This window comes from Scatophagus argus, chromosome 16 (assembly GCF_020382885.2).
Source record: "Scatophagus argus isolate fScaArg1 chromosome 16, fScaArg1.pri, whole genome shotgun sequence".
NCBI lineage: Eukaryota > Metazoa > Chordata > Actinopteri > Scatophagidae > Scatophagus > Scatophagus argus.
In genome coordinates this window covers 17250822-17268871 of record NC_058508.1, presented here as the reverse complement: position 1 = coordinate 17268871, position 18050 = coordinate 17250822, and the positions used below count along the sequence as shown (strand labels likewise).

Below are 18050 nucleotides of genomic sequence, written 5' to 3'. Positions count from 1 at the left end.
TCCTTCAAAGTCATGGCAATCCATCCAATAGTGGTTGAAACATTTCTCTTAAAACTAATGTGTCAACATGACATCAAAGTCATGTCACCTCTAACAAGGGTAAATGGTTTACCCTTTTAACTGTATTTTAATAATCAGATCTGTCTTTATTAGTAGTACCACTGTATGAATATAATCCTCATTCCTACATTAATTATACACATTCATTGACTCTTTAAGAGTTTAAAGATTTATTTTTCATATTACAACATACAAGGTCACTGCAAAAAAGATTTTCAGGGAGACTGCAAACTAATTTAAGCTTTACAAATGTGATAGAAAAAGGTGAAAATTTGAGAATATCAAAGTGATTTCATAGTAAAAAAAAAACCAAAAAACACCAAGGCACTGACAAACCAGGAAAATGTATAAAAAGCCATTTACTATGTAGATAAGATTGCAGTCTGAATTACTCACATAAAAATACAGTACTTTCAATATGTGTGAAGTGAGGTAAGCATCTGTGAGCAATCCAGTGCTTTCTGCGTCTGCAGTGCAACACCTTCCATAGAACACAGGAAATGTCAGATCATGACATGTAGTTCAGTTCACAACACAGTTAAAGATAATAGGTAGGATTCTGTTTTTAAGTGGGAGCCACATTAAGGTCAATGCTGGTTTAAATGCATCAAGGCAGTGTATGATTCAATGTTACGCAGGGCAGGAATTTTGATTGGGTTGCTGAGAGGTCATGGTACTTTTTAACCATGCAATAATTCAAGATGAATGTAAACAGAACTTTGTACAACAGTCCCTGCTGTGGCTTGTTGATTATCCACTGAAACAAGGATGACCTGTGCATTCAAGAAAGAAATGACTTGGGACTGTTTGAACCAGAACGTCAGATATGCAATTTCTCTTTATCTATATCATCTTCACTGTAATTCAAATAACTATTTGCAAAAATATCTCTTTTTAACTTGACAGAATGTGACCACCCTTCAACACGTTCATTGCCAGCAGATCATTACAGACTTACACGAGTAAACACTCACAAATACAAATGGAGACTGATTCTCTAGCATGCAGACACCATGATGAGATGGGTGGAGAGAATGGGAAGATCAGAAAAGCAATCTGAATGGACCAACATAAAAACATGATGAAAATGATACAGAAAGGAAACTCTAAAGTTCATCAAATGTTTTCAGTCCATATACCTTTTAGGGCAGGAAGCAGAATGCAGTGACTTCTCATATGTAACGAGTAAAAAATAAATTACTTAAAATGCATTGCCCATTCAAGTCTGCCAAACTCTCCAACCCCCTCTTATTTGGTGCATGTAATCATGCACCTCTCACTTAATCAGTGGCATCAGGAGTATGTGTACAGCGTTAATGCGCTCAATCCATCTCTTAATCATTGAAAGTGAAAAGCAGGCAGAAATGAAGAAAGGCTCTTCATGTCCAAAATACAAGCTATTCATCTTGTTCATTCTGCCATTACTTCTTCCTGTTCATTTCCAGTTGTTCTTGCTCCCGTCCACATTCCTCCCCCAGTCATAGTTCCTCAGATCTTTCATGTGTGTGCTCTCCACAACCCCTCACATCTTGCGAATGACTAGGACAGTGGTGAGAACACCAGCCAAGAAAACTCCCACTGTCTGCCAGGTTGGTGTGCCAAAGTAGGAACGAATGCCGTCCTAAAAATCATAAACAGAAAAAAATATCAGCATGTCATACAAGCAATCAGGAGAAGGAGCTCAATCTCTAATACATAATGTGTTTGAACTGCATTTTGTTTGCCAGCTCCTTACCCAGCCACCTTGCTCCCTGATCCAGTTGATCACATGTTCTTGGAGGTAGTCCATAGTCCAGCTAATTATTGTTCTGATGATATCAGGAATTTGGGTCAAAAGAGCCTGAGAAGGTGTGAATGGAATATGTGATGTGAAGATGTTTCAGACTTACAACCTTTGTTACTAAATCATAAGTCACGTCTCATTTTGTTTTGTTTTAACATGAGGTGCGGTACAACAGAGCTGCTTCACTCACTTTGATGACAAGTCGACAGGCAAAGTAGAACAGTGCAACCACCCTGCCCCAATTGAACTTTCCATCTGAAAAGATCTCACGGGCAACTTTCATAAACACGTCTTTTGAGGGACTGAGTGCAGAGTCACTTATCATCCTGGAGGAAACAACATTTAGCAATTAGGGACAAACTAATTATGGACTTGTTGACTGCTTGTAAAACATAATTCCCAATTCCTCATCACTGACACACAGACAGACAGTCCACCTTTGGAGCTCTACGTTGCCATCCAGCTCATCTCCAATCTGTTGCAAACACTGGGCAAGTTTCTTGTGGCTTGGATCGCACAGCTCTCTTGCTCCCAGCTGTGCCCTGGTCACAGCTGTACTGGTACCTTCATGTCTCTGGACCCGCTCGTAGATGAAACTACAAACGAAACAAAGGCAGACAGTCGGTGGGTATGAACTGACTCTTCGCCCAATAATGAGAGGCACGACTGTATAAGATATACTCACTCTTTCAACAAAACAATTCCTAGTTCCAGTATCTGATCTTGACTACTTCCTGAAAAACAAAGATGAGTGTCAAATCCTCCAAATGTTCTTATTATTGTTTTACAAACAGTTACATCACACTAGAAATAAATGACCCAAACATGAGTACTTGTTTAACTCCGCTGATTATTGTGTATTAAGTGTGTATTTTACCTTGCCCTATACTCCTCTGAATCGGTTGTATTTGAATCTAAAAATAGCGTGTGAAAGACGTTATACAAAAGCAACACATTAGCTAAGTTAATTCGGCTAAACTAATTTCCCGAAGTTAGACAATGTTGTGGCTACATAATATCGAACATCGGTCTATCTCAAATTTTCTTCGAGGTTAAACTATGTTTCTCCTGATATGTATGTTTTGGTTTTGTTCATACATGTTTGCTAACTCAGCCTTGTACACCTGAGTAGCTAACTAATCTAACCAGAAAAACGCAGAATACTTGCTAACCGCTAGCTAGTCTAAAGCTAACATTTTGGTTAGCTGTTTTGCTAACCTCAGTTCGGCAAATGTTACCACTGGCAAACAAACGCGCTACGGTCACGACAACAATCGTTAATTGTTAAAATATCAGGTTATCTGTGTCTATCCCAGTGTTGGCGGCACTGTCACTATCAAAAAATTGTGTAAAATTGCTGATGCTAGTCAGTACCTTGGTCGCCTCCACCCGGGTGTGATGCCATCTTGTCGTTTGTTTAGATCGCTAGTACTTCCGCACAAGCATGTGAGAAATTTTTATTTGTTTGTGGTAACCGAAACCGACAACGGCTAACGATTTTCAGAAGTGCTAACCTTCATTAAGACTGATGTGCTGATTTAATATCATAACGTTATTTAAGTGGGGGTGACGTCATCCACTGTTGACTATCTTTTATTGATCTATTCGGGCGCACAGAGTCACGCAGCTCCCATGGTCGACACTTTGGGAGGGGTGAAGCTGTAGTAAACAATTATCAATTTAATAATAGTTTGCAATGTGCTATTAACCGAATTTATCAGTCTGTAAAGTTTCTGAAACAATAAAAACCTATGTTTTTATTTCTAGCCTCGCCTTTTTAGACGTCATTTCCCGTGTCTCGTAGTCTTCCGCCCGTCGCGCGCATTCACAGGCCTCTTTACGACTCGGCTGGCAAAGATGGCGGATGCACAAGTATGTTCAAGAAAACGGCGTGGTGAATTTAAATCGATATTTTTACATTTTAATGAACAGCATTAAATGAGTATATGGAGTATCTGACTATATACCTTCCTTATACACGACACTGAGGTATTTTAAAACACATCCAGGTTTTTATATCTGGCATTTGTTGTGCCGTCCTGCATACCCTCGTGTAACGTTGAGCTGGTCGAAATGCTAACACGGCTAGCTTAGCATACTACCAGTAAGCTGTTCACTAACTGCCTTATACTGTAAGCGATAAAGAGCCACGTTGAAACATTCCCTCCATAACTTGTATAACTCTATGTCAGTGTAACTAAGGTATTTTGGTGCTTCGTAAGAAGACGTTCATCTTTAATTAGCTAGCGAGGCCGGGCGGTGCTCATTTAATGGTTGTCTACGGTGTAGGGAAGTGTAGACACCCAAGTGGTTTCTGTGTTACAGGATCTTAACTCGCTGATCTCCTTGTTCCACAGACCGAGCGGGCTTACCAGAAACAGCCCACCATCTTCCAGAACAAGAAGCGTGTTCTGGTCGCTGATGGTGGAAAGGAGGTCAAGGAAAAGCTCCCCCGGTACCACAAGAGTGTCGGGCTGGGCTTCAAAACCCCAAGAGAGGTACTTTGGAAATGTCTGTTAAATTCTTTAAACTAATGTACATAACGAAAACCTTTCTGTTGTTCTCCTCGTTAGCTGCAAATGATGTTTTTCTCACGATGGTCTTCCAAGCCTGCATGGTTCTGACGATACTGCCTTTTGGCAACACTGATGCAGTCAAGAATAAATAGAAAAATCAGTTGTGTTTTATAGCTAGGTAATATGTATAAATCAGGGTGATACTAACATTGTCATTTGTTTTCATCAGGCTATTGAAGGCACTTACATTGACAAGAAATGCCCCTTCACTGGAAATGTCTCCATCCGTGGCCGTATCCTCTCTGGTCAGTTTTAGTACTTTACAATATATATAAACATTAGACCGGTTCTGGCTTGGGATGCTAAAACAATGTTTGCACACCAACATATCATTTAAATATTAAATTCTGCACTAATTATATAGCCAAAGTTACCCTCAAATGTATTCAGTGGTGCTTGATGAAATTATCCTGCTCTTATTATGGATCAGTACCAGGAAGTAGATAGGTCGTCCATTTTCTTATTTATGCACTCTTAGGAGACTTAAAATCTCAAGAATAAAAATTAAAAATGCTAACACTACGTGAGTTTGAATGTGCATCCTGGTACTGTGAGTATTTATTCTTCAGTTTTTGTTCATTTGAGTGAGCACAGCATGAGAAATATTCCTGACTAAATATTTCTTTGTACAGATACATATGAAACAACCCAAGCCAGAATTGATGTCTTTACAGACTAACCCGCTACAAGCTCCATATTGACTTTCTTTTTTTTCCCTTATTTGTCACTGTCCTGCAAATGATGTTTTTTCTCACGATGGTCTTCCAAACCCTCTGGGTTCTGACGACAATGCCTAATGGCAATGCTGATGTGGTGGAGTGACAGTTCCTTATTTTTCCTTTGCAGCGCTATCTTTCAAGTCCTTTGTTTTCTGACCTCTGTGATTTGAGTCTGCACTGCAGTGGCTACAGAACGCTCTCTTAAATTTCATATGTGTGTGGTCTGCAGGTGTGGTGACCAAAATGAAGATGCAGAGGACCATCGTAATCAGACGTGATTACCTGCATTACATCCGCAAGTACAACCGCTTTGAGAAGAGGCACAAGAACATGTCTGTCCACCTGTCACCTTGCTTCAGGTAAAAAACCTCTCGCATGCTGTTAAGTCATGCCTCATACAGGTATACAAGTCAGATGGTTCTTTTGCTTTCCAAACCTGCATAGTTTGGATGACATGTACATGGAAAAGGTCTGGAAAATAGTATTTTTTCCGCCTCTCTGTCGTAATCGATCAGACTTAATTTCGTAAGATGTATTGAGAGGTTTAGAACCTTCTTTTTATAATGTAACAGTGTTGTTCTTTTATAGGCCTGCTGTCTAAATGTCAGTTGATGTGATTTTATGATCTTGCAAACAAAGTATATCATAATTTGCTGCGAATGATGTTTTTTCTCACGATGGTCTTCCAAGCTCAGGAAGCTCTGACGACACTGCCTTTGGCACACACTGATGCAGCTTTGTTGGACACTTCATGTTCAGTCTTGGACAGAGGTACCCCACTACACCTGTTGACATCCATTTTGTTTGGTGTCTTTCTGCAGAGACGTCACAGTTGGAGACATTGTGACCGTTGGAGAGTGCCGACCACTCAGCAAGACCGTAAGATTCAACGTCCTCAAAGTGACAAAGGCTGCTGGAGCCAAGAAGCAGTTCCAGAAATTTTAGGTGTGATGTTGAACAGGAAGGCTGTTGTTGGCTAACTTGTCTCAATGTCAAATAAAGAAAACCTTGTTTAAATTGTTTTTTTCCTGCTGTTTCTCATCATCCCGTTTGCATTGGGCACTAAAGGATATGTGCATATAATCGGTGTGTCTTGAGTGTGTTCAGTCTTGTATTTTATCACATGTGATGGTAAACTGCTTTTTTACATCCATCACAATATTCCTGAAGGTATTGGCATGTAGTTTATTTTATTTTATTTTATTTTTAGCTGCTGCAGTATGTAATACCTGCTATATTTTACATACCGAGATAAAATATTTCTTTACTTTAGGCCATTGGTGACCAAAGTGAAATGTTTGCTTTTCCGTTAATTTCGTTTACTTACTACGAGAAAGAGTTCATTTGTGGAAATCACTCCAAGTATACACAAATGCTGAGTGCAGTGAACCCATACATTTGAAACACAAAAACAGTCTTTACAACCTTCTTCCAATGTGATGTCAGCAATGATATGATTACTTTTTTTTCATTATGAACATGATCAATGAAGGCAAATCTGGATGCTTGAGTCAGATTTTACCCCCGGATTTGACCATTGTAGAAACAGACCAGTTAGTATTTTGGGCAGTTCAGATGAAACCAATGTTTCCTTGACTCAAATTCCAGTATGATCAGGGTTTGATAAGGGAGCAATAAGAAAAGGTTTGTGATATGGTCCAGTCACAGATATTGAATACAGCTGAGAATTTGCAGAATTTATCACACATCCAAGATACTGGCGAATACATCCATCAAATCTCTCATATAGATTGTGTCATGGATGTAGAGGTGGCATACTGAGGTGACTGGAGAGTGCACTATAGTGTTGGGACGTTGTAAAATGAATATAAAAACAATTCAGCGATTTACAAAAAAGCTGCCAACCAACAACAGTTCGACAAAGTGTTCCTGAGCCCATGAAGTAATATCCTTTGGTTCTCATCCACTTCAGTCTGTTTTGTAAGACTAAAGCACTCAGTATGCTGTAGTTATGGGTCATCCCACTGTCACTCCTTTTGGATATTAGATACAGTTTCAGGAGAAAAATGATGGGCCTCAGACACGTTTTACTACTTTCATTTATGCTGTGCAATGAGCAGAAACTAACTTTGAGAGGGACGAATTGAAGTGATAGCCCTTCCATTTTACTACCTGTAGTCCAGCAGACACAAATGAAAAGCATACATGACAGAACGTCTAAGCTCGAAGTGACAGGATATGAGACTCTCAGGGAGTAGTCTGAACATGTAGAGGTTTATATATTCTTGAAGCAGTTTTCTTATATTCGTGTGTGAGAGAACGCATAGTGGAAACATAAGGCAGGTAATTTATCGCGCTGTGATCGTGATAGTTGGTGCAGGGTCATGTTCAGGTCCCGGTCAGCATGGAGTTAATAGATAAAACTGTCACGTCATGTCACTGTGACCGAAACAGCGGTGTATCACCGGCGTCTCTGTTCTGCTCGGTTAAATTACTGTTTTTGTCAATGGAGTCTGGAATTGAACAATAACCTACTAATTTGGCATGTTTTTCACCGGACATTTTGGTCGTTTGATGTATTCATCTGCCGGAAACAATAAAGGCTTGCTAAAGGCTAGGCTTGCTAAACAGAACCGTATCAATGTTGTCAGCTTTTTCATTGCCAATAATGTAAATATCGTGTATATAAAGTGTGGAGTCATACTTCTCACAGTACTTATGTTCCCTGAAGGCAACGTGACAGAGGAAGGTCCTCATCCTTCTTTGTTATGCTGTCACTTTCGCTGTTTTCAGTTGAGGGTACAAGAGATTAGCAAATTATCACATGTTGAGCAGTGTTAAAGACTGGATTAAAATTCTACGAGTTTGAATAAATTCATTATTGCATGTTGTTGTATATACTGTCGATATATCGCACAGCAGCGCCTCCCAACGTGCTTTTAACCACAGACTAAATGTGTCCAGCAGGTGGCGACAGATAACCGTTCGATGTTTGCCGGCAATCAACCCTTGGAGCTCAACACAACTTTTGAACTTCAGCTAAAAGCTCCTCTGGCAAACCTCTGCAGTGATAAATTAGATTGACACCAGCCAATATTTTACTAGCATTTGTAATAATGTCTACATTATTGAATGCATCGTGTAGGTATGCTTGTGTAAATGATCTAATTCTGCAAATTTGTGAATTAATGTACTGACATTGTTGACTTTATGAAAGAGTTGCTCATTTAATATAGTAAGTAAGCAAGGGAGTACTGGATTTCCTAAAACATATTAATAGTATGTAAGTGTCTTATCCTATAACTAAGTAACTTTGCAGTCAGAAACAGGATTGGATTATTAGTGATGTCCAGCATGTGTGACACCTGTAAGTTTAGAGAATCGGGAAGAATGTGTTGGCCCAAAACTTTCCTTCTGGTCTGGCTTTTCTTTTAATAATAGCAAACTGCAGGATTTTGCACTCTTACTACAACAATGAATAGACATGGTGGTCTTCTATTTAGGTGAACAGTAGGAAGGATTAATTTCCGAGAAACAAAATAACTGATGACTCTAATCTGATGGCTTCAGTGCAAGGACGCTGCAGTCAGAAGAAGAACATGACCTCTTTCTTTTGTACAGTTGCAATTGCGATGATGCTCAGTAGCGTCTGCGATCCGTATAAGCATGGATCTGAGTGTATTCATGGCCTGTCTGCATCAGCTGAGTCATTTGCATGTGTCCTTGTTTCTGCTGGAGAAGATGACAGCTTAGCTGTGTGGGAATCAGCGACGCTCCCCCTGCCCTCCATCCATCTTCCCCTCAGCAGAGCGACGCTGTTATTAACATAATGATGCTATGGATGTTTTTGTCCACCCGGTGCTCCAGTGAATGTGGACCATATGGTGATGACGTGAAGAGGAGAAAGTGCTTAATGTGAGCTCAGCCATGTAAGTAGTTCCATCATTTAACGATTAGAGGAGTATATCTTAAAGTTTGTTTTGAAATAACCAAACATTTTCCTCAATTACAGTTTTCGCTTTTGTTTTTGTTGTACCGACAACAGTCCCAGCTCTCCATGCTGCAATATTTACCCAAACAGCAGAGTCTCAGCTTCTAACCGCAAATTGTCCTCTTTTGTGCTGGGGCTTTCCCAGCTCCTTCTCCCCATAGGCACAGACTCGACAGGAGGGTGGGAGGGCCCCAGGATGTTCTCCGAATAACAGGCCCTCTTATGAGCAGACACCCCAGGGAGCAAGGCAGCCCAGCAGGCCACCCAGCCCACATGAGTGCATACATGCTCCCACAGAGTGTTTGTCTGAGGGCAGAGGTCTGATCCCTCAAAAAGTCAGAGCAACCATAATAAACCCAAGTTGACAGTGTTAAACTGTGATGAATATGTGCTGTTATGTGTGTTAGCATAGCTGCTGGTCATCTGCTCATCTCTCTGTGTGTTTTTAAACTGTTCCTAATAAAGTCCAACCACTTTTAGCTGAAGAAACCAGTTTGTGCCCTTGAAAAACGTTGACTAATTATTAAAACAACATTTTCACGATTTACACATTTATAGGCGAGGAACTGTGGTAAAAGTTTGTTTTTTGTTTGTTTGTTTTTTTTAGAGTGAACAGAAACACTGGTGTATACACGGATTGTAAACATTTGGCTCTAGGATTCATTTGTGACTCTCTGATCTATTAACACTGATCATATGCATTGTTCTCCGATGCAAAGGTTGAATTAGTTTCTCGCTTAGGTCTACGTTTATTAAGTTTATTTCTGGATTTATTCTAACAGCACATTTCCTTCCTCACATCTTGAAAGATGAACCCACGTAATTCTCCAGGTGGTGATGTGAGCGTGCGTGGAGAAGCCAGCAGTCTTTTCCCATCTCATGGTTCTGCTTAATAACTCCCAATTTTCCATTTGGAGGCATCACCAAAAGGTTGAAGGTGCACAGCGTAGATTTAGAGCTCCATCCGTCACAGCCAGATGACCCGGCCAGGTCAGCGGGGTCAGAGATGACCCCTCTGTGTCTGTAATAAGAGATAAAGAGAGAGAAAAAAGGCCCAAACCAGGATTTTTTTGATAGAAACTCTGGATGGATGTGTGTCTTTGAACTATCTCCCTCCACATTCCTTCACTTTGCCAACATGTTTACCCAGCGTCACGGAGCACGCTTGCAGTCGTGCTTACTTGTGTATCTAATGGCAGGGATGTTAGTTCAGTGGGTCAACCCAGTGAGGGTAATGGCCACTATCAAAACAGAGGCCTTCTGGTGGCTCAGCAGGAGGTTTGGGTAGAGGACTTGGGGGTCGTGTCGACCCATGCTGGACCCTTGTTCTGGGTTGTTTGGAGGCTGTTAGCAGCACCCAAACTGTTTTCCAGCAGAAACAGCAGCAGTCGACCTGATGGGCAGAACAGATGGAGGCCACGTTATGGAGAGGAGCCTGACCTGTAACAGATAAAGCCCTTCATCCTCCGGTCTGTCCTGTCAACAATGAACAGAAACTGTGCATGAAAAACAAGGATGTATTCATGCAGATGTGTATTTTGAGACTCAGATATTGTAAATGTGCATTTATTGATATTTAAACTTTATTGGTTTATCTTTCTCTGCATACTGACTAATAGTCTGAGATAAAGTGAATGGATTTACTGGTTGATTGAGTTCTCAGATCTTTCACTTAACACACCTCAAAATATACTCAGTGGTAGTCAATTTGTAGAATGTATCATTTCAAAATAATATTTAATCATAATATTATATAGTATGTAGGAATTTTAATATTGTGCTGGATAGCTGGGTATCTTAATCTTTTTTGTACACCCTTAAGAGGGCCTACTAATAACTAGTTGAAGTTGAGTAAAAATATAAATTAACATAAAATGGAATTACTCAAGGTGCCTAAAAATTGTTCTAAAAAAATTTGCTGTATTACTTCCCACCATGACTGAGCCACTCATTTCTTTAACAGACGGTATTTGTGTACGTACAGTAAGAGTGACACTTATTCAGTACAAATAAATGGTTTTGCTCTTGTGTAGCACAGTCTTTTATGAACATATCAGCAGATATTTGGTTGCTGCTGCAGATCCTTGCTGTGAAGGGATATTATAGTTGGCATGAAAGCATAAATCCATTACTTTTGTTAATAATAAAAAAAACAAAAACAACGTAAGCCACCTAAATACCAGTTCAATTCATTTAATGTCTAGAGGTGGATAAAGGGACAACACGACTGTACAACCGGTCTTACGACTTGTCAAGGTGTACTCTTATACCATAAACTTTCTTCTTGCCAATTTATTTATTTATTGCACAGCAGTATAATGTGCAACCCATATAATATAAACCCATCACTATCCAGCATGCTCAACAGGGACACTGTGGGCTCCACTTTGGGTCAGTACAGGGTCAGTCCACACATCTGGACATGTCATCAGCCCTCCAAATGTGCACAAAGACAGCCAGTGTCCTTCCACCAAAAACAGGCTGCTGTGCTGACAACATCCTTCTGGAAAATATGTGCCACTGTGCTCAGCCACAATCAAAAGCTGTGAAGTGTGTGTGTGGGTTGCCATCGTATTAGATGTGGTTTTGTATGGCCTGTTGTAGAGGTTTGGTGTCAGGATTTTGTCAAAGTAAGTGAAAGTAGATATAGTGGATAATGAGCATGTCAAGATCTATTGCTTTGAGGTTAGAGGTTCTGGTCACAGTTATCAGTGTGTGATATCTGCAGCAGCACCAGGAGCTTCTTAACTGATTTTAAGTAATTTAACAGATGTGAATCTTCACTCTCCTTCTCTCTCTCTCTCTCTCACACACACACACACACACACCTTCTCTCTCAAGCGTGCACAGTTGTGACCCTGGTAAAGTGCCTGTCAGGGCTTAGTAAAAACATTCAACTATTGATTTGTATTTACATGTGAGTGAAAACAATGTGATGGTTAAAGTTTCGAACCCGCTGGTCGATTCCTGCAGAGCTCCATTTTCCGGTGACAAATTTTTGATTGATTGTCGTTCACCTGGCCTGTCTGGTAAGCTGAGAGCCGTGCAACACACCCTGGATTTGCACAACAGCTCCTAATTCAATATTCTCATGTTCAGCCGTGTTCATGGCTGTCTGTCAAGCAGACCACATGTCCGGCATGTGTGAGTGTGGCGGGCATCTCCAATTTTACACCATGTTGTCAGATCAAAGAGCGGGGCTGGCGCTGGCAGGTCACAGGACAGGGTGTTGCGTGCAGCAGCGCTCTTGGGTCATGTGTGAAACATCCAGCATGGCTGTCATCAGAGCATCCCTGGGGTGTGTTCTCACTGACTGATGGCGTCACACATGAGCCCTCAAGACCAACAATCCAGAAAACAGCCGGGATCTGGACTGCATCTTTAACAAGAGCTACTTTCAGTGATTCACTGGTGATGCCAGACGACTTGGGCCTGCAGATGGAATACATTTACATAGACAAATATGCTCTGTTTCGACTCTAAGAAAAGCCTAACTAGTTAGTTGTTAAAGTAAAAAACAACAAAGAATTTTACACAAAACCCAGATGTTTCAGTCATTGGCTTGCAAGAGCTTCTTGCATTCTTTGAGTTTGTGTTTGAGACTGCAACAAAGGAACTGTAAAGTGTAACACTTCTCTCTATGAAAGGTAACAAGAGAAACTAAAAGCAACGCCCCAAAGCAACAGTTTGTGCTGCCATTGAGAGGCTCCTCTCCAGCAGGAGGAATTCACCCCGGCAGATGGCGGGGCCGAGGCCCCTGAGGCCTCAGGCAATGCTACACCCTGGGACCCGGATACCTAATCGTGCCCCGTTGAGCCTCTCACCTGCTGCTCCACTGCTCACAATGTTATCTCATCTCCCTGACCTATTGTGGGTCCCATTGGTGATAATGACAGTTGAGAGACCAACGCAGCGCCGGAGCAGAGGCTTGCGCTCCCTGGAGAGAGGCAGGATCATGGGAACCCTCAGAGTAATCGATCTCTCCATCTTGCCTCCTCTGCTGGACCTGATTTCTTATCATGACCTGCAGACAGGTTGTGTTTAGGGCACAGATTGCTTTGATTTTTGGCGTAGATATTCTTAGATATTTTGCAAATTGGGGGTGGTTGGTCACTTTACCTCTTGACCCGTGTGAATATAATGAAGAAATAACTGAGAGAAGAGGGCTTCTGTATATTAGCTACTGTATTTAAGAGGTATTTTGTTCAAACATACAGAACTAAGCAGTGTAACATACAATCAGACACAAATCTCCATTGTGAAATAGGACATTTGGGGTTTTCTTTTCCTCTAAAGTGTAATTTCACTTTGGGAGAACATTTTCCATCATTTCACTATGTCTCCGCATGTGAGCTCATGAATTGTCAGACCATGGATTTGCTCCCTTCAGTAACCACAGTTGGTTGCATTGCTAAAAACTCTGTGAAAGAGTTCTTAACCAAACCACAGTGTTGTGGAGTTTCTCATTGTTATTGTTGTCATCTTTTTTCTTTCTCTCCACTGTTTTAATTTTCACTTAGTCATTTTCCCTGAGAAAACACCATGCACTTACTGTGTGACCTCGGTTCCCACCATCTCAGTCGGACGCTGTCACAGTGGCCCAGTTCCCACTGAACTCCACTGGATCGTTAATTAGACATGAACAACTTTTTCCTGAACGTTCAGCTCTTCGTCAGGCAGTGTAGTATATTACAGTATAAATGATAAGGAACTTCTTTGTCAAAAGTTTTGAAGCTACCAGTGGTCTTGTTCTCATTCCAAGCCACAGAAGTTACAACTGTTTGTACAAGCTGAGAAGTAATGTTTTGTGACCTTTAAAATAAACTTCATGTGTAAAAGTGCCCTTTAAAACAAGAAGTAAAACGTTAAATTGTCGGTGGCGAGCTCAGGCTCTCTCTGGTTGCACGTCATGTGTGTATATGTATATACACACGGGTGGTTTTAATGTGTATGTATGTGCAGCTTCACAAAACCAACAGTCCTGTTAAACGAGGACGTGTTCCAAACGCTTTTGTTCTCAGTTAAACATAAAGGGGAGGAAGTGAAAGGAGTTTCACAATGATCTGTTTTCGTTACCTGTTTCTATATGAAGAGAAAAAGAGGATCTTCTTGCCTCAGAAAACTGCAGCTAAAGAGAGAACAAAGGAGATCAGATGGAAAGAGCACGCCTCGTCACTGTCTGTGCGATTTAAACTGTGTTCCCTTTGTAGTCATGCAATCAGTGTGTAATCAATATGTAACCAAGAGAAAGGAAATAGAGTTCTTTACATTTCAGACAATGCAAAGAGAAACAATGTGTTCGGTTCTCATACAAGCTCTCTTTGTTTGCTTTTCCACTTCAGCTTTGAGAAAGATATGTTAAGAGCTCAAATCTCACACAGTTTAACATCATGGCAGATGTTTGGTTTCAACGTATGAACTTTGTCATTCAGGAAATCTGGAAGATATTTTATGCCTTTCCAGCTTGGCAGAGCTTGTAATCATGAGATTATCGATGTTTGTCAGTTTGGACAAAGCGCGAATGTCGGCTCAACCAAATTTAGAAAACAAAGACTGTTGAATCCTGCAGCTTTTACGTCGACAGAAGCAGCGGAACATCACAGATACAAAGTTGGATTTTCAGATTTACAACAATAGGCACCATAGGAAAGCTCATAAAGTTCACACGGTCAAAGGAAAACTCTTTATTGATGACATCTCTGTTTTTAATTCAGTTCCATCCATCTCCATTAGAAGTTAGAATACAAGAACTTGAGAAGACTTATCTAAATGGTGCCTTTGTGTGAAAAATGGAAACGACTATTCATATAGAGATCATGACCTCCACGTTCTCAGTGGAAGTTATGGCTCTGGCTGACATGCCTTTTCTACAAGGCAAAACAAATTTTGGAGCAGGACCCCCTCGCTGAGAAACAAGCCTCTTTCACTGAGAAGCCAAAGTGACACAGCTGATAACCTTGTGCCATTGTGTGCCTGGCTGCCAGAACATCTCCGTTTCACTGCTGCGAGTAAAACACGATTGAGATAACAGCAAATCCCAAACATTCCCCAGAAGAAAAAACAAACCCTACAAATTTTTTTTTTACCACTAAAACAAACAACAAAACTCTTTATCTTAAAATCTGCAAGACCACCACAATTCAAAGAGAGGAAATTCTGATGTTTTGTAATAATATGCCTCTGGGGACAAAATGGCTTTTTGTAACTTAAATTAATATTTTTTTTGTGTTTACAGACTAAATGCATGGCAGTTATAGAAGGTCCCAATGGCCTGTTAACTGCATCATGGCGTCATATACATTAGGCGTTATTGTTGTGACATACTGTCCGTTTTATCTGCCTTCACAAAGCGAGCACTGGCCAAATTCAACATCTCTCAACAAAAAGAGTGTTGTGATCACATGGCGTTGGATGAGGGGATTCAGGGGGCACCGGGGAGATGTGGTTATGGCATAGGCATGAAGGCAATTATTTTGCATTTTTGCCTTTATTTGACTTTTAGGACATATTGTGACATAATTCAGAATTTTCTTTAGACCATAGAAATCACCCTTTGTCATAAGTGAAAGAGCACTTCTATCTATCATCTAACATTTATGTTAATTTGACTGATTTCTAAGCTGTTGATGTTCTGGCCTAAAACTAGTTCAAAATGTTATGTTCTGTTTTAAAGTAAAGCTTACTGATAAAGTCTTTGCATGCACTGCGGATCTACAAGGGGCACAGATTTCATTTCAGTGTCAACCCTCTTCTTACATGAGCTGTCCAACTGTCCAAACTCAGAGAATCAGTAACGAGAATAAATTCCCTCAACATCGGTATGTGAAGGCACTGAAGTAGGAGGATTCCCTTTCATCAGACTCATCTCTGTGGTTCATCCAAGAGCTACATCCTGCACTCTATCAATAACAACAGAATTAATTTGTTTGCTTTTCACTTATCATGTGGAAAAAAGTGACTCAGTTAATGACACACATGGAAAGAGAAAAAACCCAACGCCGCTCTACATCCTAGCGAGGTGGCCCCAACCTAAACAGAGATCTGTGAAGCAGGGATAAACTTCCTTTGCTTGCACTGGTGCACATACTTCCTGAGGGGATTGAGCAATGCATGAGAGTGAACCACGATCTCCATAAAGCCTGGAAGTATTTCACCCTGCTGGCAAATGAGCCAACCAAGCAAATTCAAGCCACATGCTAAACTCACTTGTCACCATGTCCTTGTTTTACAATATATAAAAAAATGTAAATTACAAAAAATCTCCAAGATTTTGTTGCAGACAATCATATGTCTAACTTTGATCCATGCGAGCGACATAGCTCCAAGTCTGTTGGCCCACTACTTTGGCGCAGATTGAATTATTGACTCTGATTCTGACCCGAATCAGAATCAGAATTCCTTTATTTATCCCTGAGGGGAAATGCTTTAAAATGATGATGACCCTTTGATGACTTTTCCTGTACGCACCACCAGCAGGACAAAATGTTCTCTTATTCAGTGAAATACATCAACATCTACTTGAAGGACCGACACAAGATTCACACTAAACATTCATGGTTTCCAGATGATGTACTGACTAATGACTTTCGTGGTCCCCAGATTTTCCTCTGGTTTTACCATGAAGTCCGTGTTTTGTTTTCCCTTCTGTCCAATACTTTGCGTTATCTTTAAATACCTACAAAACTAATGACATTCCCATCAGCCTCAGTGGTACATTATGTTTAGTGCTAATTAGGGAATATTAGCATGTAACACGGTGAACAAGGTAAACTTAGGCTCACTATCAACAAGCTAAGATAGTCACTGTGAGTATGTTAGTATGCTGATGTTGAAGTTGATGTTGTTAATTGTTACCATCTTAGGACATTTTCAGTTTAAACTTAAAATCAGGCAGATTCTCACAAGACAAACAACTCTCCAAGGTCATCTTATAACCTCTTCTGTGGTGCTGTTTGCTTAAATTAAAGCAATGAAACACAATCTTGGCTCGGTTTCCTGCAACTTCTTGTGCTAAGATGACTTTCCTCTCTTATAGATGATCTCAGCACTAAGATGTTTTCTGAGAAACAAGTCAGTTACTTTGTTGTTATGGAGAAAGTGGATTATCAAGCTGTTTCCACTAATTCAGTGTGTTCTACAGCTTATTTTTGATTTCCTGCTCCATGACTGCAGATTAATATCTCTGGTGGCAGAAACCCAACTGCAACAAACCCTTTCGACAACGAGGGTTCCTAATCTCAGCACCCTGAGAAACACAAGCCAGTCTGAGAAGGCATAACACTGCATAATTTGAGACATGATTGGAGAACAGTAGATATGTTTTAGTGGCCTGGGGCGAGTCCCACCCAGGGAGACTGGAGAGGAAGCTGTGCAGATGGAGGTCAGAGTTGGGCTGCTCACATCCTAGTCACTGTTTGTCCTGTTATTCCACCGTCCGCCAACACACAGACAGAATCCAGGAAAATGTTCAGGGAATCAACTTTTTTCTTAAAAAAGAAATGGCAACTCTGCTTCAAAAGAGATTTTTACAGTCAACATGACCAACTCATGACCATGAAAGCATGAAATGACACTTAGGAAGCCACAGGGTTTTTAAGAGCTCTAAAATGTGGTCTCCCAAACTCATGAAGTCTTATACAAGCCACATAAAACACTATAATTAGACTGATTTTTATTCTAAACTGCCATTTGTCATCTATAAAGAACCCCAGATACAACATTACATCGTGGCTTGGCAAGTATAACATCCTCATTGGCTTTGAAGACCCATCCAACTAATGTTCATCGCTTCCATATATGATGTCCTTCTGTGATATCTTTGCAGGACTTGTATGATGTTATTTCAAAACTGTTGCTGAATTTGATTTGCAGAAGTGAAACTTGGCTGATGTCATGTTTTTCATGGCTTAAACAGGCAAAGACCATCCTCAGATGTTAAATATATCTGAGCAGAGATCTGT

General features: G+C 40.5%; 2 protein-coding genes and 3 non-coding genes across 6 annotated transcripts; 4 read left to right on the top strand and 1 right to left on the bottom strand.

The window, feature by feature from the left end:
* Window positions 1-213: 213 nt before the first annotated feature.
* Window positions 214-3409, bottom strand: LOC124072860 (apoptosis regulator BAX-like). Its single transcript, XM_046414592.1, has 6 exons — window positions 3218-3409; window positions 2529-2577; window positions 2281-2439; window positions 2034-2169; window positions 1796-1900; window positions 214-1681 (listed from the first exon to the last, which is right to left on the bottom strand). The coding sequence occupies exons 1-6, from the start codon at window positions 3246-3248 to the stop codon at window positions 1583-1585; spliced, it is 579 nt and encodes a 192-aa protein (XP_046270548.1). The 5' UTR covers window positions 3249-3409; the 3' UTR covers window positions 214-1582.
* Window positions 3410-3561: 152 nt separating this feature from the next.
* rps11 (ribosomal protein S11) lies at window positions 3562-6155 on the top strand. Of its 2 annotated transcripts, none has more exons than XM_046414594.1 (5): window positions 3562-3715; window positions 4201-4341; window positions 4589-4664; window positions 5368-5497; window positions 5960-6155. In XM_046414594.1, the coding sequence occupies exons 1-5, from the start codon at window positions 3701-3703 to the stop codon at window positions 6081-6083; spliced, it is 486 nt and encodes a 161-aa protein (XP_046270550.1). In that variant the 5' UTR covers window positions 3562-3700; the 3' UTR covers window positions 6084-6155. The 2 variants fall into 2 exon arrangements, with proteins under 2 accessions (XP_046270550.1, XP_046270549.1); XM_046414593.1 differs by having other exon boundaries at window positions 3693-3737.
* Window positions 4418-4501, top strand: LOC124074054. Its single transcript, XR_006845772.1, has one exon. It is a non-coding gene; the product is annotated as a small nucleolar RNA SNORD35 (small nucleolar RNA).
* Window positions 5153-5237, top strand: LOC124074053. Its single transcript, XR_006845771.1, has one exon. It is a non-coding gene; the product is annotated as a small nucleolar RNA SNORD35 (small nucleolar RNA).
* Window positions 5793-5877, top strand: LOC124074055. Its single transcript, XR_006845773.1, has one exon. It is a non-coding gene; the product is annotated as a small nucleolar RNA SNORD35 (small nucleolar RNA).
* Window positions 6156-18050: the final 11895 nt, after the last annotated feature.